This window comes from Scylla paramamosain, chromosome 24 (assembly GCF_035594125.1).
Source record: "Scylla paramamosain isolate STU-SP2022 chromosome 24, ASM3559412v1, whole genome shotgun sequence".
Taxonomy (NCBI): Eukaryota; Metazoa; Arthropoda; class Malacostraca; order Decapoda; family Portunidae; genus Scylla; species Scylla paramamosain.
In genome coordinates, this window is record NC_087174.1 from 7,697,057 (window position 1) to 7,717,500 (window position 20,444).

The 20,444-nt window shown below is 41.1% G+C and overlaps 1 protein-coding gene across 7 annotated transcripts in view; it reads right to left on the bottom strand.

Annotated features, from left to right (window-relative positions):
• Positions 1 to 4,988: 4,988 nt before the first annotated feature.
• LOC135112940 (uncharacterized) overlaps positions 4,989 to 20,444 on the bottom strand; it is a 262,579-nt gene continuing 247,123 nt past the window's right edge. For 4 of the 7 annotated variants that reach the window (XR_010274625.1, XR_010274626.1, XM_064027894.1 and 1 more), the window contains 3 exons: positions 11,886 to 11,980; positions 10,614 to 10,693; positions 4,989 to 5,381 (listed from right to left, as the gene is read on the bottom strand). Coding sequence is in view for 2 of the 7 variants with exons in the window: in XM_064027893.1 (XP_063883963.1) it covers positions 11,959 to 11,980 (22 nt within the window). In the remaining 5 variants the exon portion in view is untranslated. Of the gene's footprint in view, positions 5,382 to 10,613; positions 10,694 to 11,885; positions 12,071 to 20,444 lie in introns of those variants that run through there. The other 3 variants (XM_064027892.1, XR_010274627.1, XM_064027896.1) reach the window with 3 other exon arrangements.

Consider the following 20,444-nt stretch of genomic DNA (forward strand, 5'->3'; position numbering starts at 1 on the left):
TCACTCATCCTTGCTACCCTTCCCCTGCCGCCCACCACCCTACCCTTCCCTCCCTTCCTCTCCCCCTTGATGCAGAATTGGTCAATACAATCGCAGAGGAGACGCGGCCCACCACTCCTGACGATGTAGCAGCAGCAGCAGTACCAGCAGAAGAGACACACAGACACACACCAGATGGAGATGAAACATGAAACCTTAGACCAAGTAAAGGTGACTCTCTTTATATCTCGTGCTTCATAAAATTGTTTCTCCACATTTATATAACTATGTTTGTGGGCACAGCTGTAAAAGGAAGACGAGAATAAAGATGAATACCCTGAAGGCAAGATAAGCACGTAGAGTACAGATGAGTGGGATAAAAAGACACTAGACTCACTGAATAAAAAGGCCCTGGGGTTGAATGAATGAGACTACACGAAATACACACACACACACACACACACACACACACACACACACACACACACACACACACTGACAGTCTTCAATTAAAAGGATGAAAATTTGACTCCTTTTACATATGGTTCATTAAGTTTGTATCTGTAAGGATGAAAAATGAATTCTTTTAATTATAGCTCAGTAAAGTTGTTTTTATCTATAATTTTTTTAAGTCTCTTTACTTTTACGTGTATCTGTGTATCGATATCCGTCATTCCAATTACTTATCAATAAATCCATCAGGTGCCTCTCTGTCTGTGGATTTACTGAAGCTTTACAATGCCATTTTTTATCTTCCTTTCATTTATTCTATAACAGATCTCTTCTTATCTACGTCCACGCTTTTCAATATTCTTTTTTTTTTATAACAGTATCTACACGTGTATTCCTTTACATTGTTCTTTTACCATTTCACTATTGTCTCCCCTCTACAGATATCTCTACAAGTATCAATAATTAATTCATCTTAGTTATCTACGTATATATTTACATGCATATAATTGCTGTACATCCGCTTGCAATCTGCCTCTTTCAATTTACATCCCTTTCCATCTACGTGTCCATTTATCAGTGACTCTGCCCCATCTATCCACGTGTCACTCAGGCTGAAAAAGAGAGAAAGAAAAAAAAAAATACTGCCGCTACATAAACTATTTTTTTATAAATATACTCCTGGAAGCACTATCTCTCTCTCTCTCTCTCTCTCTCTCTCTCTCTCTCTCTCTCTCTCTCTCTCTCTCTCTCTCTCTCTCTCTGATCAATCACCAGTTTCCGTTAAGTGTGTTTATTGACATGATCCATAATTCTTTCAGAGATAGGAACAGCTCAGTATCTGTGGATAATCTAGATAGATGATCATAACTACTACTACTATAATAATAATAATAGTAATAATAATAATAATAATAATAATAATAATAATAATAATAATAATAATAATAATAATAATAATAATAATAATGTGCTCAGGCTATTTGTCTGTCTGCCTGTATGTATGCCTGTCTCACTTTTATACAGCTATGATGCCTAATTTGGGGATGGAACTGTCAACATTTTTTTCTTGTTTCTTTTTTTCTTTTTTTCTTTTCGTGCGAAGGGAACTGGAACAATAGAAAAAAAAAGCAGCAAAAAGGCCAGCTCATTTGGTGCTCCCACAAAAGTTAATTAGAAAAATTACACAGCACACACACACACACACACACACACACACACACACACACACACACACACACACACACACACACACACACACGTGATCCGGTTCAGATTCTTTGCAATCCCAAAACTCGACTGAAAATCACGACTACACAAATTGAAAGTAGTGAATTTTTGTTTATATTCAGCACTCTACCTCATAAAAATTACTACTTCCACTTTTTTTTTTTTTTTTTTTGCCACGGACGCGTCACTCACAACACTTCCTCTGGCTGTTTTCTCTCAAGTTTCTCCATGTTTCTCTCTTTCCCTTGTTTCTTTTGCCCTTGTCCATTTCTTTGTGGTTCGTGTTTCCGACTGGTGGTAAGTGACTGCGTGAGTGAGTGAGTGGTGGAGTGAGTGACTAAACTGACTGACACAATGGATGGATGAATGAATGAATGAATGAATGGATGATTGGCAGACTGACTGACGGACTGACTTACTGCGTAGACGAATGCCAAACTGACTGACTGACTTACTGCGTAGACGAATGCCAAACTGACTGACTGGCTGACTGACTGACTGACTGACTGACTGACTGACTTACTGCGTAGATGAATGCCACACTGACTGACTGACTGATTGACTTAATGAGTAGATAAATGCCAAACTGACTGACTGACTGACTGAATGAATGACGGACAGACTCACTGAATAAATGAATGAGTGTTAACCTTATGAACAAGTGACAGAAATTACTGAGTAGGGAAGAGTAAGAAAATAAAAGGAGTACGTGAATAAATGAGTAAGCATTTAAGAAAGAAAATGAGCGAATGAATGAGTGATAACATCGAGGACTCACGCTTCAGAAATGAGTAGGTTAATGAGTTATTGTGACTGAGTAACTGGAAACGATGAACCTCTGACATGATGAATAAATATGTAGTAGTAGTAGTAGTAGTAGTAGTAGTAGTAGTAGTAGTAGTAGTAGTAGTAGTAGTAGTAGTAGTAGTAGTAGTAGTAGTAGTAGTAGTAGTAGTAGTGTGTGTGTGTGTGTGTGTGTGTGTGTGTGTGTGTGTGTGTGTGTGTGTGTGTGTGTGTGTGTGTGTGTGTGTGTGTGTGTGTGTGTGTGTGTGTGTGTGTGTGTGTGTGTGTGTGACTTCATGAATGGCTAGGAGAAGGAAAGAAAGAACAAAAATAAAAAAGCACAAAAGCCAAGACGGAACGAGACATGAAGAAAACTAATACTGCAAGAAAGATAACAGCAGTACCAGTTAGGAAAATGATGAAGGATGATGAATGATAGGAAAAAGTAACATAAGAAGGAAGAATACGTAAGGAGAGTATGAAAATAGAAAGAAATGAGGGAGTGTAGGATGACAGCTGATACGAAGGAAGGAGGGAAGGAAGGAAAGAAAGAACGAAAGAAAAAATGTAAACAAAAAGAAGGAAGAATGGAAGGGAAGCAGATACCAAGGATGAAAAAAGTGATAATGTCATGATGCGAGGAAAAAAAAAAAAAAGATGGAGAAGGATGGATGGATGGAGGAATTAAAAGAAAGAAAACTAAGGAAAAAAGTAAACAAGGAAACAAAGAAAGGAGGAGGAGGAGGAGGAGGAGGAGGAGGAGGAGGAGGAGGAGGAGGAGGAGGAGGAGGAGGAGGAGGAGGAGGAGGAGGAGGAGGAGGAGGAGGAGAGGAGATAAAAACTGCATGATGAAACGTGGGAAAGGAAGAGAGGAAGCGAGAAATGGAGAAAGGAAAGAAGAAATAGTGATATAAAGGAAAGATGGAGTAAAAGTGGGCAACGAGAGAGAGAGAGAGAGAGAGAGAGAGAGAGAGAGAGAGAGAGAGAGAGAGAGAGAGAGAGAGAGAGAGAGAGAGAAAGGAAGTTACATCAATTTTGCAGAGAGAAGTAACCAGCGGCGGTCCATCGTAATGCTCTCTCTCTCTCTCTCTCTCTCTCTCTCTCTCTCTCTCTCTCTCTCTCTGGTGTTTACGTTCCCATGATATGTGAGAGATACAGCAGCTCCAGGCGTTGATGAGGCTGATTACTCTCCCCTCTCTCCCCTCTCACCGCAGCTCGGCCTCGCATATCACCCTTCCCTCGCTCTCACTCTCCTCTCCCTCCCTCTCCCTTCCTTTACACTTTCACGGACGCCTCTACGCACTGCCCCTTTAAATCTTGTGTATATTACGTTCTCCCTCGCGCTCATTCTTAAGTGGTGTACCCGCTATCCACTCTTCCACATCAGTTATCACTTCCACTCAATGTCATAATCTTCCTCTTTAAAGTCCACTTAGTTAAGAGTAGACGGTGAAATACGTACTGTAAGTTTTTTGTACCTTCATTTTTCTTTATTTTTCTCTTATCCCTTATTTTACTATCGTTCTTTTCTTCCCTCTTCCTTCCCCTCGTCCTTGTATTTCATTTATTTCTTCTTTTCTCCCTTTTATTTTTCTTTTGACATTCTCGTTTTGTGGATTACTACGAATCAAGATTTTTCATGAATTGTCGTATTTATCAATCTCCATCTGTGTGTTATTTTCTTCCTCCTCCTCCTCTTTCCTACTCTCATTTACCCAACAACATTCCATTCCTTACTCTGCTTTACCTTCCATTCCTTCTATCTCTCTTTTGTCTTCCCTTACCATTCCTTCCTTCTCCTTCCTTTCCTCTCCTTTTCTCTCCTTTCTTCTTCTCTTATTCACTCAAGACCATTCACTCTTCTACGTCTCCACTTTTCATCCTTTCTTACCTTCCTGTCTTTCCTTTTCTTCTTCTCCTCTTCCTCCTCCTCCTCCTCCTCCTCCTCCTCCTCCTCCTCCCACGTGTACACGTTGGATATTGCTGGCACGTCCCACTCACAGATTAAACAGACTGGCAAAGGCTCACTCAGCACCATTAGGGCGACTCTACCGTGTCTTTGCTCGCCCATAACACACACACACACACACACACACACACACACACACACACACACACAAAAAAAAAAAAAAAAAAAAAAAAAAAAAAAGGTGAAAATAGGTTAGTGAAAACTGTGCAGGTGGAATATCACAAAGAACTGCGTAAACAAAATAATTTCATGTGTGTTTTTTTCCTTCTCTTATTATCCAGAGCACAAAAATACATTTATTTATGAGCTTAAACAATGCAACAACATATTCCTGGTGAGGAACTTTAACATTGTGTCATATTCATGATTCTTAGCACTGAGTATAATGGGAATGAAAACAACAACAACAACAACAATAAGAACAACAACAATAGTAATAATAATAATAATAATAATAATAATAATAATAATAACAATAATAATAATAATAATAATAATAATAATAATAATAATAATAATAATAATAATAACTAATAATAACAATAAGAACAAAATAATCAAGAAAAAGCAACAGCTACATCAACAATAATAACAAATCTTGGATAGCGATGTTGAAACTGGCCTTCCTCAGAGAAATACTTTTATTCCGCGCCCCCAAAAAGGCAGCAGCAGCAGCAGCAGCAGCAGCAGCAGCGTCAGGAGTTTTAGGCAGCGGGGCGGAATGCGTCATAAGCTTTGTTCACTGTTTGGCACGGCGAGGGAAGAGATACGAAATATGAATAATGCACACGCTCACTTCTCCCAGAGGACTGCTGATGAAGACTGACTGAATCAAAAGCCCCAAAAAGTTACAAAAACCGTCACTCAGGACCCGGCCATGGGAAGTCCCGCCTATTGCAATGTGTACGGTGAATGTTTTCCCAACACTCCTCACGTCTGACTCTTGACATGGCGTCCTTCTTGGCTCGGGCTGGGAGGGAAGGAGGAGAGGGAGGAGGAGGAACAAAAAAATGTCAACTACCACAGGGAACTAGATGAGATAAAATAGGAAGATAAAAGCTGAGGAAAGAGGGGGAGGAAGAAGAGAAAAAAGGTTAACTTTAAACATATTTCACTTTCAAACAAAGTTTAGAAAGTAAAAAAAAAAAACATTAATGAATGATATAAACTTCCTATATCAATATTTTCTTTTACTTTTCATGATTTAAAATTCTGTAGTTTAGGAAAAAAATCGCATTTTTTTTTATTTTGTTCAGGTCCGTGCCTCAAAAACTGGAGAAAAAAAAGAATTTCAATCTCGAACTTTTAAATGATAATGGAGATATGCTCCTTATTTAAGGAGACACATTACGCGTATGTTATATATTCTTTTGTGTTCATAGGAACGGTGAATAGATAATAATATTTAAGAGCAGTGAAAACCATCAGGAGAAGGAGGAGGAGGAGGAGGAGGAGGAGGAGGAGGAGGAGGAGGAGGAGGAGGAGGAGAAGGAGGAGGAGGAGGAGGAGGAGGAGGAGGAGGAGGAGGAGGAGGAGGATGGAGAGGAGGATAAGGAAAACGAGTTAGACGAGGATGAGTAACAGGAGGAGGAACGAGATGGAGGAGTAAGAGGAACAAATGGAGGAGGAAGAGGAGTAAGAGGAGAAGGAGTAAAAGTAACAGAATGCAGATGTGTATGTACCAGCAAGAGTAGAAGCAGTTTCCGGGAAGAAAATTGGATTCAGGGACGAAAACAAAAGCAGATGCTGGGAGAAGAGGAGGATGAGGAGGAGGAGGAGGAGGAGGAGGAGGAGGAGGAGGAGGAGGAGGAGGAGGAGGAGGAGGAGGAGGAGGAGGAGGAGGAGGAGAGATTCATCAGGGGCGCAGAGGGGGAAGCTGCTAACTACAATAACATGGTAATGAGAAACGACTGGCGGCCCGAGGGAACTGGGGACTCCGATGTTCTAATGGAAATTTAATTGTTTACCATCAAAGGTGAAGGCCCGACGAAGGGAGAGAGAAAACGGGAGGAGAAGGAGCACAGGAGATGAGAAGGTAAAGGGTATGGAGTGATATGGAGTGTTGTGGGCTAAGGAACGCAGGATGAGAGGGAGTGGGGTAAAGGATGGGGAAAAAAACAGGTTTAATGGGTAAAACAGAATGGACTGGGAATGTGATGTTCTTTCCCTTGTATGTTTTTCGTAGATGGTGTCAGGGAGAGAGAGAGAGAGAGAGAGAGAGAGAGAGAGAGAGAGAGAGAGAGAGAGAGAGAGAGAGAGAGAGAGAGAGAGAGAGAGAGAGAGAGAGAGAATATGAGGGTTTGTTTACTAATGCCTTTGTTAGTTTCTTTGTGCTTTATTCTCTCTCTCTCTCTCTCTCTCTCTCTCTCTCTCTCTCTCTCTCTCTCTCTCTCTCTCTCTCTCTCTCTCAGCGTCATCACAGAGCATGATAAAGTGTGAGAGAAGAAAAGACACACAAAGACAGCGGACGGTGCACATTATTCACTCACTCAGAGACACACACACACACACACACACACACACACACACACACACACACACACACACACACACACATCAGTGAGGAGAAAAACATAAAAAAAAAATGAAAGGTGAAAAAACAGATTTACATACGTTTGTTAAATCAGCTTTTGTGTGTGTGTGTGTGTGTGTGTGTGTGTGTGTGTGTGTGTGTGTGTGTGTGTGTGTGTGTGTGTGTGTGTGTGTGTGTGTGTGTGTGTGTGTGTGTGTGTGTGTGTGAGTGAGCAAAGGAAATGAATAATTAAATATATAACAGACTTAATGCAGTTTCATGCACATAATACTAGCTATAAATCTCTCTCTCTCTCTCTCTCTCTCTCTCTCTCTCTCTCTCTCTCTCTCTCTCTCTCTCTCTCTCTCTCTCTCTCTCTCTCTCTCTCTCTCTCAATTAGAATCAACACTCAGTTACTCATGCACCATTCCTGCTACTCTCACCTCGATCAAGGGAACACCAGAGTGACTATACAAGGTGACTCTCTAACACTCAGTAAGGTAGACCAGTGTTTATAATGAGCCTTGCCAACTCGACCCGCAGCCAGCCAGTACCGAGAAGCTAATGACACACACGGTCGCTAAATAATTAAAGAAAACGAAATGACAAGGGGGCACACAAGCAAATAGCAACACACACACACACACACACACACACACACACACACACACACACACACACACACACACACACACACACACAATGGAATGAAGCCACCAAAAAAAAAAAATCCATATACAGAAGACAAGTCGTCCATCACACACACACACACACACACACACACACACACACACACACACACACACAACCACAAAAAAAAATAGGGAGAAGGAAAAACAAGACCTTCAATCACATCAAAAATCAAAACAAGAGAGCGAGGAGGGACAAAAACAAAAAGACAAAAGGAAACTTAATCCATCTTCGTTACCTTAGAGAGAGAGAGAGAGAGAGAGAGAGAGAGAGAGAGAGAGAGAGAGAGAGAGAGAGAGAGAGAGAGAGAGAGAGAGAGAGAGAGAGAGAGAGAGAGAGAGAGAGACCCATCCCCTCCCCTCTCCACTGTCCTTCGATTGGCGGATATACACAATATTCGCTTAATGAGACATGAAGACTTGCTCGGTATCACAAAGTCGCGTGTGCCTCCCTCATTCCTCATCCCTGCCTGGTATGGGGAGGCGCGGAGAGGGGATGTAGAGGGGTGGAGGAAGGGAGAGGAAGAAAGGGGGAAGGAGGGGAGAGAGAGGGGGGAAAGAAACAAGCAGGGGGGATATAATTGGCGTCTAAAGTTGAGTTCAATATCCTCTTTACTCCCTCTTCTTTATTCCTCCTCCTCTTCTTCTGTCTCTCCTGGATGGGTGAAATAAATGACTCAAGTGAGGACGGTGACTCAGGTACCAAATAATTTGTAATGAAAAAAATGAGGTGAAATTTGAGGTTGTGGAGATTTTGTTTGATTTCTCTCTCTCTCTCTCTCTCTCTCTCTCTCTCTCTCTCTCTCTCTCTCTCTCTCTCTCTCTCTCTCTCTCTCTCTCTCTCTCTCTCTACACTTATACGTAGAAATAAGATACAGAAACACGTAAAGTCAGGATAATACTGGTAGACATATTGATAGATAGAAAAAGGTAAATATATTCATACAGAGACACACAGGTACTGCTAAAATTGTGGACATACGAGTATATAATAATTAAATAAAAAGCAAGTGAAAATGAAAGGGAAACGCAAAAAATAAAGCCACAAAACAAACAATAAGAGAGATAAGAACCATGAAAAAAAAATCAAGAAAAAAGAAATAAAACAGCAGTGCAAATGAAAGGTGAGAAGAAATAGAATAAAATAGAGAAAATAATAAAAATACGCTACAAAACCAAGGATTAAATAAAAGAAAAGAAACTGAGGATGGAAAAAAGCAAAAATTAATTCATATCTAGTACACATTTAATGGAAAAAAAGAAGGAAAAGTGAAAGAGAAGCAAGTCTGTTTTCATCACTCAAAATCTAAAAGCAAATATATATCCACACGACGTAAAGGAAGAGAGAAAGGAAAGAGAGAAGGGAAAATGGAAATAAAGGAGAGGTGATGGGAGGTAAGGGTCACTGGAGAGAGAGAGAGAGAGAGAGAGAGAGAGAGAGAGAGAGAGAGAGAGAGAGAGAGAGAGAGAGAGAGAGAGAGAGAGAGAGAGAGAGAGAGAGAGAGAGAGCTGGAGGAGGGATGAGGAAGAGACCAGAAAAGTGATTATAAGGGATGATACAAATACTATGAAGAAGGAGGAAGAGGAGGAGGAAGAGGAGGGAGAAGAGGAAGAGGAAAAAGAAGAAAAACAGGATAAGAGACAACGCAAGCAAGGGAAAGGGAGAGTTGAGTTATCTACAAAGAGAGGAGGAAGGAGGCGGAGACAGGAGAAAGACGCGGAGGAGCGGTTAAATATAACAGAATAGGATAAGAGGAGGTAGATAATAGGAGGCGAGAGAGAAGTCAGGTACACCTACTGGTACACCTATCCAGGTAAGCTTGGGGAAGAGGAGCTGTTAGGCAAGAGTGCGGAAAGTCGGGGCGGTGTGAGGATGCTACGTTACGGCTGGGTAGAGGCCGTGTAAGCAAGGGGAGGAATGTACCAACACCGCGACACATCCATATGCAACAGGAGAGAAAGATAGAACTCGGTACAGGAGGGCAGGGAGCGATGGGCACGAGGGACGGCTAGTATAAGAAGGAAGGAAAAGGGAGGGGAAGAAGTGGCCTAGAAACTGCAGGGTGCGAATGGGAGATACTAAGAAAGGTACGTAACGGGCTGGCCAGTGACAGGAGGCAGTGAGGGGGCCGACAATAACTATGAAAGAACGGGAACAACGGAAAGTGCTTGGGGGAAAGTGCGGCACTGAACGAGGCGGATAGAAGACACTGGAAAGAAGAAACGAGTAGATGAAGGGACTGCACAAGGGAAGGGAGGGAAAGAAGCGTGAAGAAGAGAAGAGAAGAGAAGAGAAGGGAGAGTCTTCAGTGTTGGTTTGGGGAAAGGAGAAGAGGATATGAGGAGAAAGACGAGGGGAGATGAAAGGAAACAAGAGGCAGGAGGAGGAGGAGGAGGAGGAGGAGGAGGAGGAGGAGGAGGAGGAGGAGGAGGAGGAGGAGGAGGAGGAGGAGGGACTAAGCTGGAAAGTGATATGAAGCTGCAAAGACGACGGACTGTTGGGAGGTGCAGGAAAAACAGGGGCGGTGCTTGCTGGAGCGTGTGCTGAGAGGAGGGCGCTGCAAGGATGAGGGTTTGCAGTGGGAGGGAAAAAGGGGAAGACGTGATGTGAGAGAGCGGGAATCTTCTGGGTAGACTTGGGCAGTTAACAGCTGGCGAGGACGGGGGAGAGGGAGGGAGGGAAAAGACAGCTGGTTGGAGGTAATTAGAGAGTCGGAAGGGGAAAAAAGACAAAAGGAAAGAATAATAATGATAAAAAAAAGTAATAAAATGGTAATTAGAGCGGGAGAAAGGAAAAAAAAGTAGTAAAGAAGGAGGCGAAAAATAGAATAAGAGCAGAACAAAGAGAACGAACGGCGGTAAAAATAAAGGTAAAACTAAATAAACAGAAGAATACTTGGCCGGCGGAGGAGCGGCGGATGATGAGGTAACAAGAAAAACTATAAAAATATGAAGTATAACGATAAAATAACAAGAAAGTAAGTCCACTCACACGACTTACCTTCTAATAACAACCGCTTTTATATTTTCACCTCCCCGTGCTGCCCTTGTTCCTCCCTCCGCCTTCAGCGAGTGTGAATCCTGAAGCAGTGCCGCGGAGAAGCAAAAAGGACGTTCAGTGGCAGGATATCATGAACTACTACTATTAACTAAGCTGTATAGAAAAGAAGCTTTCGTTCTTTTAGCATTCAGAGTACCGCAAGAGAACTGTATGTTGATTTCTTCTTTTCCAAGCTACACAACTGCTGTACTTAGTTAACCAGTATTCTCAGTCATTCACAACACTCTGGTAAACTCTGGAACTCCCTGCCTGCTTTCGGTTTTGTATTTCCTCCGTTCTATGACCTAAACCGTTTCAAAATAGAGTCAAAAGGGAGGTTTCAAGACACTTATCCTCCACTTTTGGATGATCCTTTTTTGACCTCTTATTAGGGAGAGGCTCTCCTAGTGGGCTTTTTTTTTCTTTTTCGCACTTTTCTTGCCGTTGGCCAGTGCCCCTCAAAGACTGCAGTGCATAAATAAGTGTGGAAAAGATGCAGGTGAAAATCATAAAAGGGTTCAGATGATTTAGATCCTCAAGAAAAAAATGTAGATATTCTCTGAAAATTTGCGTTACAATTTCTACTACCACCACCACCACTACCCCCGCCACCATTACGTCTCCTGTTGCTACTTAAATATTTCAATTTCACTCGCTTGCTTACATGTTTATTTACTCGCAAAATCTTCTTTGAAAAATCTTCCAAGTTTTTCTTCAGAGAGAATGTCAAATTACCTTCTATAACCTTTCGCCACCGAGTGAATCTGTGGTGTTCCTGCTGGGATGGACGAAGGAGGGAAAGAAGGGAAAGGGGGGAAGAGAAGACGGAGAGAGAACGTGAAGGAGCAGAAAAATGAGGGAAAAATAAGGAAAAGGAAATATGGATAAGACAATGACAATCAGATTAGAATTATTCGCTTAGAGAGAGAGAGAGAGAGAGAGAGAGAGAGAGAGAGAGAGAGAGAGAGAGAGAGAGAGAGAGAGAGAGAGAGAGAGAGAGAGAGAGAGAGAGAGAGAGAGAGAGAGGCAAAGTAACATAAACAAGAAAACAAACAAACAAACAAAGAAACACACACACACACACACACACACACACACACACACACACACACACACACACACACACACACAGTAAACATGCAGACTTCGGACACAGACAGACAGATAGACAGAGGCATAAGGAGAGACGGGGGAGAAACAAATCGCTTATGAAAATCCTTCCTTCCCACGCACCTCCAAAGTTGTGTGGCAGACGTCTACTTTAAGCATCTTGTTGGTGGCAAGTTTCCGGAAGCTTGTGAAGGGATCATGTCGCCTGCAGGTTTGGGCTGATGGGATAGGAAGAGGGGAAGGAAGTAGAGTGACTTTCCCTTCTCCTCCTCCTGCTCTTGTTCCATCTCCTCTTCTCCTTTAAGTTACTAGGAGGAGCAGAGGAAGGACGTTGGAAAGTAGGGAATGCAAGAATGTTTGTATTGTTAAGGTCATTGTTAAGGTTATTGTTCTGGTTTTGGTGGTGGTAGTGGTGGTGGTGGTGGTGGTGGTGGTGGTGGTGGTGGTGGTGGTGCATGAAGACAAGTGAATATAGGAAGAGAAAAGGTAAATTCAACACTTTCTCTCTTTTACTACAATATCGTACTTATAATAATCTTCAGTAAATTTAAATTATGATTTAGAAATATTACACTCACAGCAAAGGGATGAGAACAGGTGAATACAGGTAGAAACAATAGGTAAAATCAACACTTTCTCTCTTTTACAGTCATATCGTACTCTAACCTAACGGTGTTGTGTAAATTTAGATTATAATTTAGAAATATATTCACAGCAAAGAATGATTTCCGATATTACGTAAAGGTTCGGTTTGAAGTACTCGTAGTTTCATTTTTTAGTAAAACTGCCCCCGGATAAGTAAACAAAGAAGTGCCATTAGGAGTAGGTCTCTTAGTATTGACATTCGAGTTTAGTCCTTATCAATGGAGGCGAGTGAGGATGGAAGGCCACTCCAGTTAGCCATTAGCCGTCAAAGAGTTAACATAGGCGTGTCTTTGTATTGACATTCGTGTTGTGTTTGTCCTTCTTGTTAATGCAGGAGTGAGGATGAATGAAAGGCCACTCCATTTAATTATGTACAGATCACCTATAATTGCGTTCTTTCTTTTAGAGCCGGGGAGTCTAATGGATATTTTCGCCTGCAGTACTTGTTAATCTATTCGTCGCAGCCATACAAACGCTTGCACATATTTAATCAGTTAAATGAAAGCGATAATTAGTACGTTTTGATGTTGTTTCTTATGCATCAGCCTTGCCATTTCATTGCATCACTATTCACGGATTATATTCATTCTTTCATGAAAAAAAACTCTTGAAAAGGTTACATGTAAATATTTGTTTTCTCTCTCTGCCGTTCCTCAGCTTGCTCAGAATGAAAAAAAAAAAAAAAATAATAATAATAATAATATACATGAAACACTGTGTTGTTGAGAGTTGGCGTGTTTACATCGTGTGCACTTTACACTTTTCTGTCATTCATGTCGTAAGTTAATAAAGTAATTACTATTAATACACTTTCTTGACGGGGCATTTCTTTAAAGTACGAGGAGGTAATTTACGAAGCAATTCTTTCATATATTTTTTTTTTCATCGCATTCACATTCTTCGCACACGATGCGGCACATTGTAAAAGCCTGCTGTTCCCATGTATAATGCACAGCTTCCGCGCTACAACATTCCCAAACGAAATGCGAATGAAACGTGGACGAGGAGTCAAATTTTACTTCCTAAACTGAAAAAGCAACGTTTCCTGCACTCTGTACGACCCAGCTCCCTCCTACCACCCGCCACCACCGCCACCACGCTGCAGCACACTCACCACGCCCCTGCACACCACACCACCACGCTCCTCAAATTCTGTGCTGTTGCTCCTCTCCCTCCACACTCCCCTTCTTCCCTCTGCAGCGAGCCATCCACGCACTGCAAGCCATAACGCCTCCACTGCACGTCTTCCACACTCTTAAACGCCGCCTGTGCCATTGCCTCGCGCCCTCCACACCACGCTCATGCTGCTGAACCCTTCACTATGCTGTGCTCCTTGTTTCCACCCTACGCTGCACCACTTTTCTTTCTTTTCCCTCTTCCCCGAGTATACATTACGTAATTTATGGATATCTGGTTAACTTTTACGCAATAATGTTCGACCAGCGATATTCAAAGACAAAAAAGGTATGGTTTTGAGTGCATAATTCCACTTTTGATGACCAGTACGCCACGGAGACTACAGCGCTGGTCCACAATATTTATGGCGCATTTCCCCTTTAATAGTGAGTAGTGCATCAGTGTGGACATTAAAAAGACGAATGTGCTTCTGAAAGTGGTGCATGTGTGTTCTCTAATGTGCCGGTGAGTGGCGGTACATATTTCAATGCAGTGATTGCCGTCACGCCTGTAGTTTAATGACGAACTTGTAAAAGGCCATGTCTTTTACAAGAATTATCTGAGCTGTTTTAGTTGAGAATTATATATATATATATATATATATATATATATATATATATATATATATATATATATATATATATATATATATACTCGTATATATATATAACAGCACGAGTTTCTTTATATTATTATGATTATATTCATTGTTGTTTTTGTAGGTGGAGATGAGTAATCCGCTGAGGGGATCCCTAAATCAGAACAAGAACAAGAATAACCAGAACAACAAGAATAACAAGAACAAGAAGAATAAGAAAAAGAGAAAGAAGAAAGTAGTAGTAGTAGTAGTAGTAGTAGTAGTAGTAGTAGTAGTAGTAGTAGTAGTAGTAGTAGCAGTATAATACAGTAAAATCCCTCTCATCCGGCATTCGAGTATCCGGCAGCTTCAAGTATCCGGCACATTTTTCCCCGAGCCTTAAAATCAATAAAAATCAATGTGTACTCATAAAATCGATTAAAATTCCCGTGCGAGGCATACTTTGTCCCCTCGCCACCAGAGCGCACTGCTTCGCGCCAACCGCGGCCCACTGCACTGTGTTTACTCAGTGACTCAGTCCCGCGTGTGCACTGTTTATCGCCTGACGCCTTCATCATGCCTAAAGTTGTAGAAAAGAGGAAGCGTGTTGTGCTTACACTTAAGCAGCTGATCAGATCAGCTGCTGATTAAGATCAGCTGATCTTTGTTATGGTAAGATGCGTGAGTGTAGGGTGGTGATTGTGGACATAATTTCACTTCTATTCAAGTATCCGGCAATATTCAAGTATCCGGCATGTCGGCAGTCCCGTTGATGCCGGATAAGAGGGATTTTACTGTATTTATGTTTCTTGTCCCATGATAATTTCTCATTAACAGCCAAGACGCCTAACTTTGTCGACGTAGACACGAAACAGGCAACGTTGACTTGATAAAGAAAAGAAAAAAGAAAAAAAAACTTACGTTACAACAACAAAACATGTACCATTTCCAGGAAAAGAAAAAAAATTACATTTGCTGTATTTCAACGTGTAAGTCAACGTGATAACATTTGTTGCTAACGGATACAAAATTTTAGAAAAACACAGGTTCTGAAAATAGCCCTTCCTCTACTGGAAAGTGTATGTTATTTCCACACACAGAATTGGAGGTAACAGTTCTGTTTTCTTTTTGTACACGTGTCACTGCAATACCATATCTTGCTTCACGGATACAGTGTTTCACAGATATTAGAACGGGAGATCACCAGCTCTGGTCGCCTGTAATTCTATAATATATTCTGTACTCTGATTCAACTGGTCTCCGTGTAATTGTAATAGTAATTAGCATTAACACAATTATTAGTTCGTCGTATAATTAGGAATAGGAACTTAATTATCACGAGGATGAAATAATTAGTTGAATTCGCAGACCACAATTAGTGAACCGACCAGGCCGCTGCTGCCACAGAAACATTACTCTCATTAGCACAACAAGAAGCACGCAGGAGCCTCATTCCGACTGAACACTGCGCAACATTTTACATAACCAGAACGATACGAAGAGTCTGTTATTGAGAGAAATGCTGCAATACCACAAACTGGAAACTGTTCCCCAGCTTAATATATCTGACTTCCAATCATCTAATATTGCAATAAATTTTAACACAATGGTTCTATTACACTAACGGATATCACACCTGTCTACTATATTACTACTACCAGTACTACTACAATAACATCTACAACAATTACTTCATTCTGCAAATACACACTGTTAAATCCATCTATGAGTATTTTTATCATACAAACCGACCACGCACAGAATAGGTACGTACCAACAAGCAAAGAACTCCCGCACAGTCCCCGTAGAAAAGACAGGATAAGGTCCTTTGATCAGCCTTACCTCCTCCTATTTACAGATTCTTGGAATGCGACCTTACACACACGGGAAGAGTATAAAAATTTGAGAGGACTGAAAGACGCGGATGCTGCAAAGTGGGGTGCGACATTCAGGTGGGAAGAAAACGCGTGAACTGCAGGATGTTAAATATGAAAGACCTGAATGTCATGACCCTCTCCAGGTAAATTTAAATGGCATGTTGGGGAAAAGTTTGGCAAAGGAGATACAAGAACACAGGAAGTGAAGCTGCAAGAAGTCATTATGCCTACCGTGTGGCAGTCCCTGTGTAAATCTACTTACATACATCCACCTACCATCATCCGTCATAAATTTGTCTAATCTTTTAAAGCTCACTATTGGCTCTCAACTAACTACCTGATTACTGAGTCCATTTTTCTACCACTATCTGGGAACCAATATATTCCCATCCTATTTTTCAAACTAACTTTATCCATTTTGAACCTGCTGTAACTTATACTAACATTAATATTGATCCTGAGTGTTTGTCAGCCTTGTTATAACACTTATGACACTTATACAACTCTGTCAGAATGAAAATGAAGGATGAGGCAAGGCATGGCTATTATTATCATTCAGGCAATCTGCTGATGTTTGAAGAAAGAAAAGATGGAATGTGTAGTTATTACGTATTATTTATAAGATTTAAATTATAATAATATCACAGACACTCGTTGCTCATGTGAACAAGACAACAAGATTCCTCGAGGTTTTTATGTAATGCTTTCACTTTCAAGTTTAGCTGACATTCTAATTCTGTTTTTTTCAAAGCTAATTTTATCTCGCAATTCATTCCGATTCACCAACTGCAGTTCTCTTTGTCTGCATCTAAAACTGACTCTCCTATGGAGAAAAATACAGCATGACATTTCGCTTTTTTCATTACTTTGAGTCTTCATATATTTCACTATCCTATCTTTTCCATCTGTTTATATTCAACTTCACTGTATTCTATTTCCAGCCTCGCGACAGCCTCCTGAAAAGCGCGTACAAGACAAAATTTAATGAAAAATAGTCAGTCATAAATGTTGTTGCTTTGTTATCATAACATAATATTGACTAACGAACATATTTGCATTCCCTGCTTCTTTTATTTGGAATTTCTCTTTCACTGATAAACAAATCCAATCTTAATGTAGGAAAAAATAATAATGCATCTCTGTTTTCCACGTGCTTTCCATTATTAACCAAGAAACACTCTCTCTCTCTCTCTCTCTCTCTGCCGTGATCTGATCTCCTTCGCTTCCTCCCTTCCTTCTTCATCTGATTCCTAAGCCTTTGCCTGCCTCCTTCCTCCTCCCAGCTGACTCTTCTCTCCTCTTCCTCTCGTGCGGGAGCTGCTCGAGGTGAAGGAGGTGGAGGATTAACGTGTTTTATCTATTGCTCAGTACTTCCCTTAAATATATTGCGCTATTCTTCCACCAGAACACAATTTTCCTATCGCCCTTGTGACCTCTGTGAAGGTTTATGCTCTACTTTTCTCTTTTTTATCCCGCTTTACTATGAACCACATTTTCTTTGTGTTTTCCTCTTCCTTTTTCTCTCTTAAGGCCTGACAAACTCACTCTATGTCTTTTTATCTGTGTGTGTGTGTGTGTGTGTGTGTGTGTGTGTGTGTGTGTGTGTGTGTGTGTGTGTGTGTGTGTGTGTGTGTGTGTGTGTGTATATCTTCCTGTGTAACAAGTTTTCTGTATATCTGCCAGTTTGTTTTGTCAAAATGTCAGTCTCTCTCTCTCTCTCTCTCTCTCTCTCTCTCTCTCTCTCTCTCTCTCTCTCTCTCTCTCTCTCTCTCTCTGTTTGTCTATCAGTCACTCGGTCTTGTCTTCCTATCAATCCCTTACTTCCCTCTTCCTACCCCCGTCCTCAGCCTCTCTGTGTGCACCGCTGCCAGTCATTCTACCCCTCTATCTCCTTCCTTCGGGGCCACCAAGGTCACTGAACGGGTAAAAGTAACGCAGATGTGAAGCGGAAATAAACAGAATATCCCTCGCTTCATCGCCAGAGACAAAAACCCTCCAACCATTGGCCATAAGCAACATTTTCAGTCGCAGTGAAGGCAATTAGACTAAAACCAAAGCCAGTTTCAAATCTCTCCCTCCGTCACTAAGATAAATAACTTTCAACCGTACGAACTCTCTCTTCCTTGTCTCCTTCAAGTAACCTTTACATGCCTCTCTCTCTCTCTCTCTCTCTCTCTCTCTCTCTCTCTCTCTCTCTCTCTCTCTCTGTCGGTCCTTCCGTTACCTGACCTTCAAGCCTATTCCTTCCATCTACCCTCCCTCGCTCTCCCTCTTCCTCTTTCCCTCCCTCCTTCCCTTCCACCGCCACACGCTCGTCAGTATAATCTTCCTCCTCATTCCCGGGCAAATTGCTACGTTAATCCTCGGGAGATTTACGTGGCAGGATTCATAGGACTGACAGAACACCACGTAAGCCTTCCCGATCTCTCGCTGCCTGACATTACCAAGACGGATGATTGAGTCTCAAAGTAAAGAGGACGAGACCAGTTTCTCTAGGGTTAGAGGAGAAGAACGAAGGAGCCTTGAGAATGTAGTGAGTGAGAGAGAGAGAGAGAGAAAAGGTTAGTGGAAAAGACACGAGGAAGGAAGGATATGTTGGAAGAAACTGTCTGAGTGGTGAGATTTAGTTATATTCAAAGCGCTGCAGATTCAGTGGTCATTTGGGTTCAGCTAAGAGGGAAGGAAGTGTTTGAAGAGGAATTAAGGACAGTCTGTGGGAGAGATGAGTGTGGCGGGAGGGGAATGCCTAAGTAGAGGAGGACGCTTGTGGTAATCTGAGTGACTCTTTGATCTCATGCCATTCCAAATTCACGTATGTGTGACATCAAGGTATCAAGGGGGGTTCATTTCAGATCACCAGAAGCACAGTACTAAGCATTACTTCAATATCCTGCCGCCACTTCTGCTTGAATATAACGATTTTCGATTTAATTTTCAAAGTAAACACTAGTAATGCAACTTATTCATTTACTTACGAGTTTTTTTGCAATTAACTCATTTCTGCTTTGCTTTACTTCCAGGTTATATCATGCGCGATTTTACAAAATTTCTGACGCTGATTTACGAGTATCGGTGGAATCGTAATGGAAAGAGAATAAAAAGAAATTAAGGTGGCTTTTTTCATTAGTCGAAAAATGCGATACTTGCGTGTTGTAATTGTTTATTGGAGTGTAAAATCTTAATGAAAGCAACCGAACGATGCCTTTCCTGATACTAAACCTCATTTGCATTGAATCACAAATGTTGGCTGGGCACAAATTACTCAGCCACACATTTACGATGAGTGTGATGTGCAAAACCAAGACCTGGACGTCAATACTTCCCTTTAACAGGAATGCGATAAGGAAATTTTTGGAATAGAAATGAGAATGAAGAATAAAAGTCTGTTCAAAAATAATAAATAAGAAGCATGGATCGAAATAAAAACATGATAAGAAATGTTAGATATCACGCATACGAGTACTACACAAAATGAAGATATAAAATAATCGTAGCTCCTAAAAAAAAAAAATAAATAAAAAAAAATAAAAAATAAGAAAAAAAAATCTTGACTCCTGAACTAAGAAAATAATACAAAATTGATTAATAAAAAAAAAAGAAACTAGCAACTGAAACAAGAAGACAAAATAATAAAGAAAATAACAATAATTAACACACAAAATACAACAATAAAAAACAAAAACACATTAATTAATACACAAAATAAAGTCATCAGAAAGCAAGTACACCATCATTCACAAGAGGCGCACCAGCCGTCGCCAGGCAGCAGCGGCGGCCATTACCAGAGATGTAATTAGGAGCATATAAAATAAACCAGCAAACAAACACCAGGCAAACTCTATCAACATGCCTCACAGGAAGGTAAATCACCTGCAAACTTTAATTAACACGGAAGAGGCGACGTTTAATCAGCAGGAGAATGCGAATGGAGCCAAGTGGCGTGTCATTAGCGATTAATTACCACCAATGACCCGCTAATGACTTCAAAAACACCACCACCACCTCCACCACCACTACCATCATCGACTGTTGCCGCCGCTTTGCCTCGCCGCCTCCGCCCTACGTACTTTCTGAAAAATCTGAAAAAAGAATAGGGAAAAATTCACACCACCACTGCCACCACCACCACCACCACCACCACTGCCACCACCACCACCACTGCTACCACCACCTCCATCACTAACTATTGCTGTCACTCTACTCACCTTCACCACACTAAGTACTTTCTGAAAAAATAAAAAAAAAAGAAAAAATCCACGAAACTTTAATTTACTAAGTATCAAATAATAAACATCCTTGCTCCCATAATTATAAGTTAGTCTAACCACAAGCAGAAGCAATTACAGGTATAGCCATAAGAGTAGTTAAAGGTGCAATCATAAGCAAGTGCAATCACAGACCACTCGA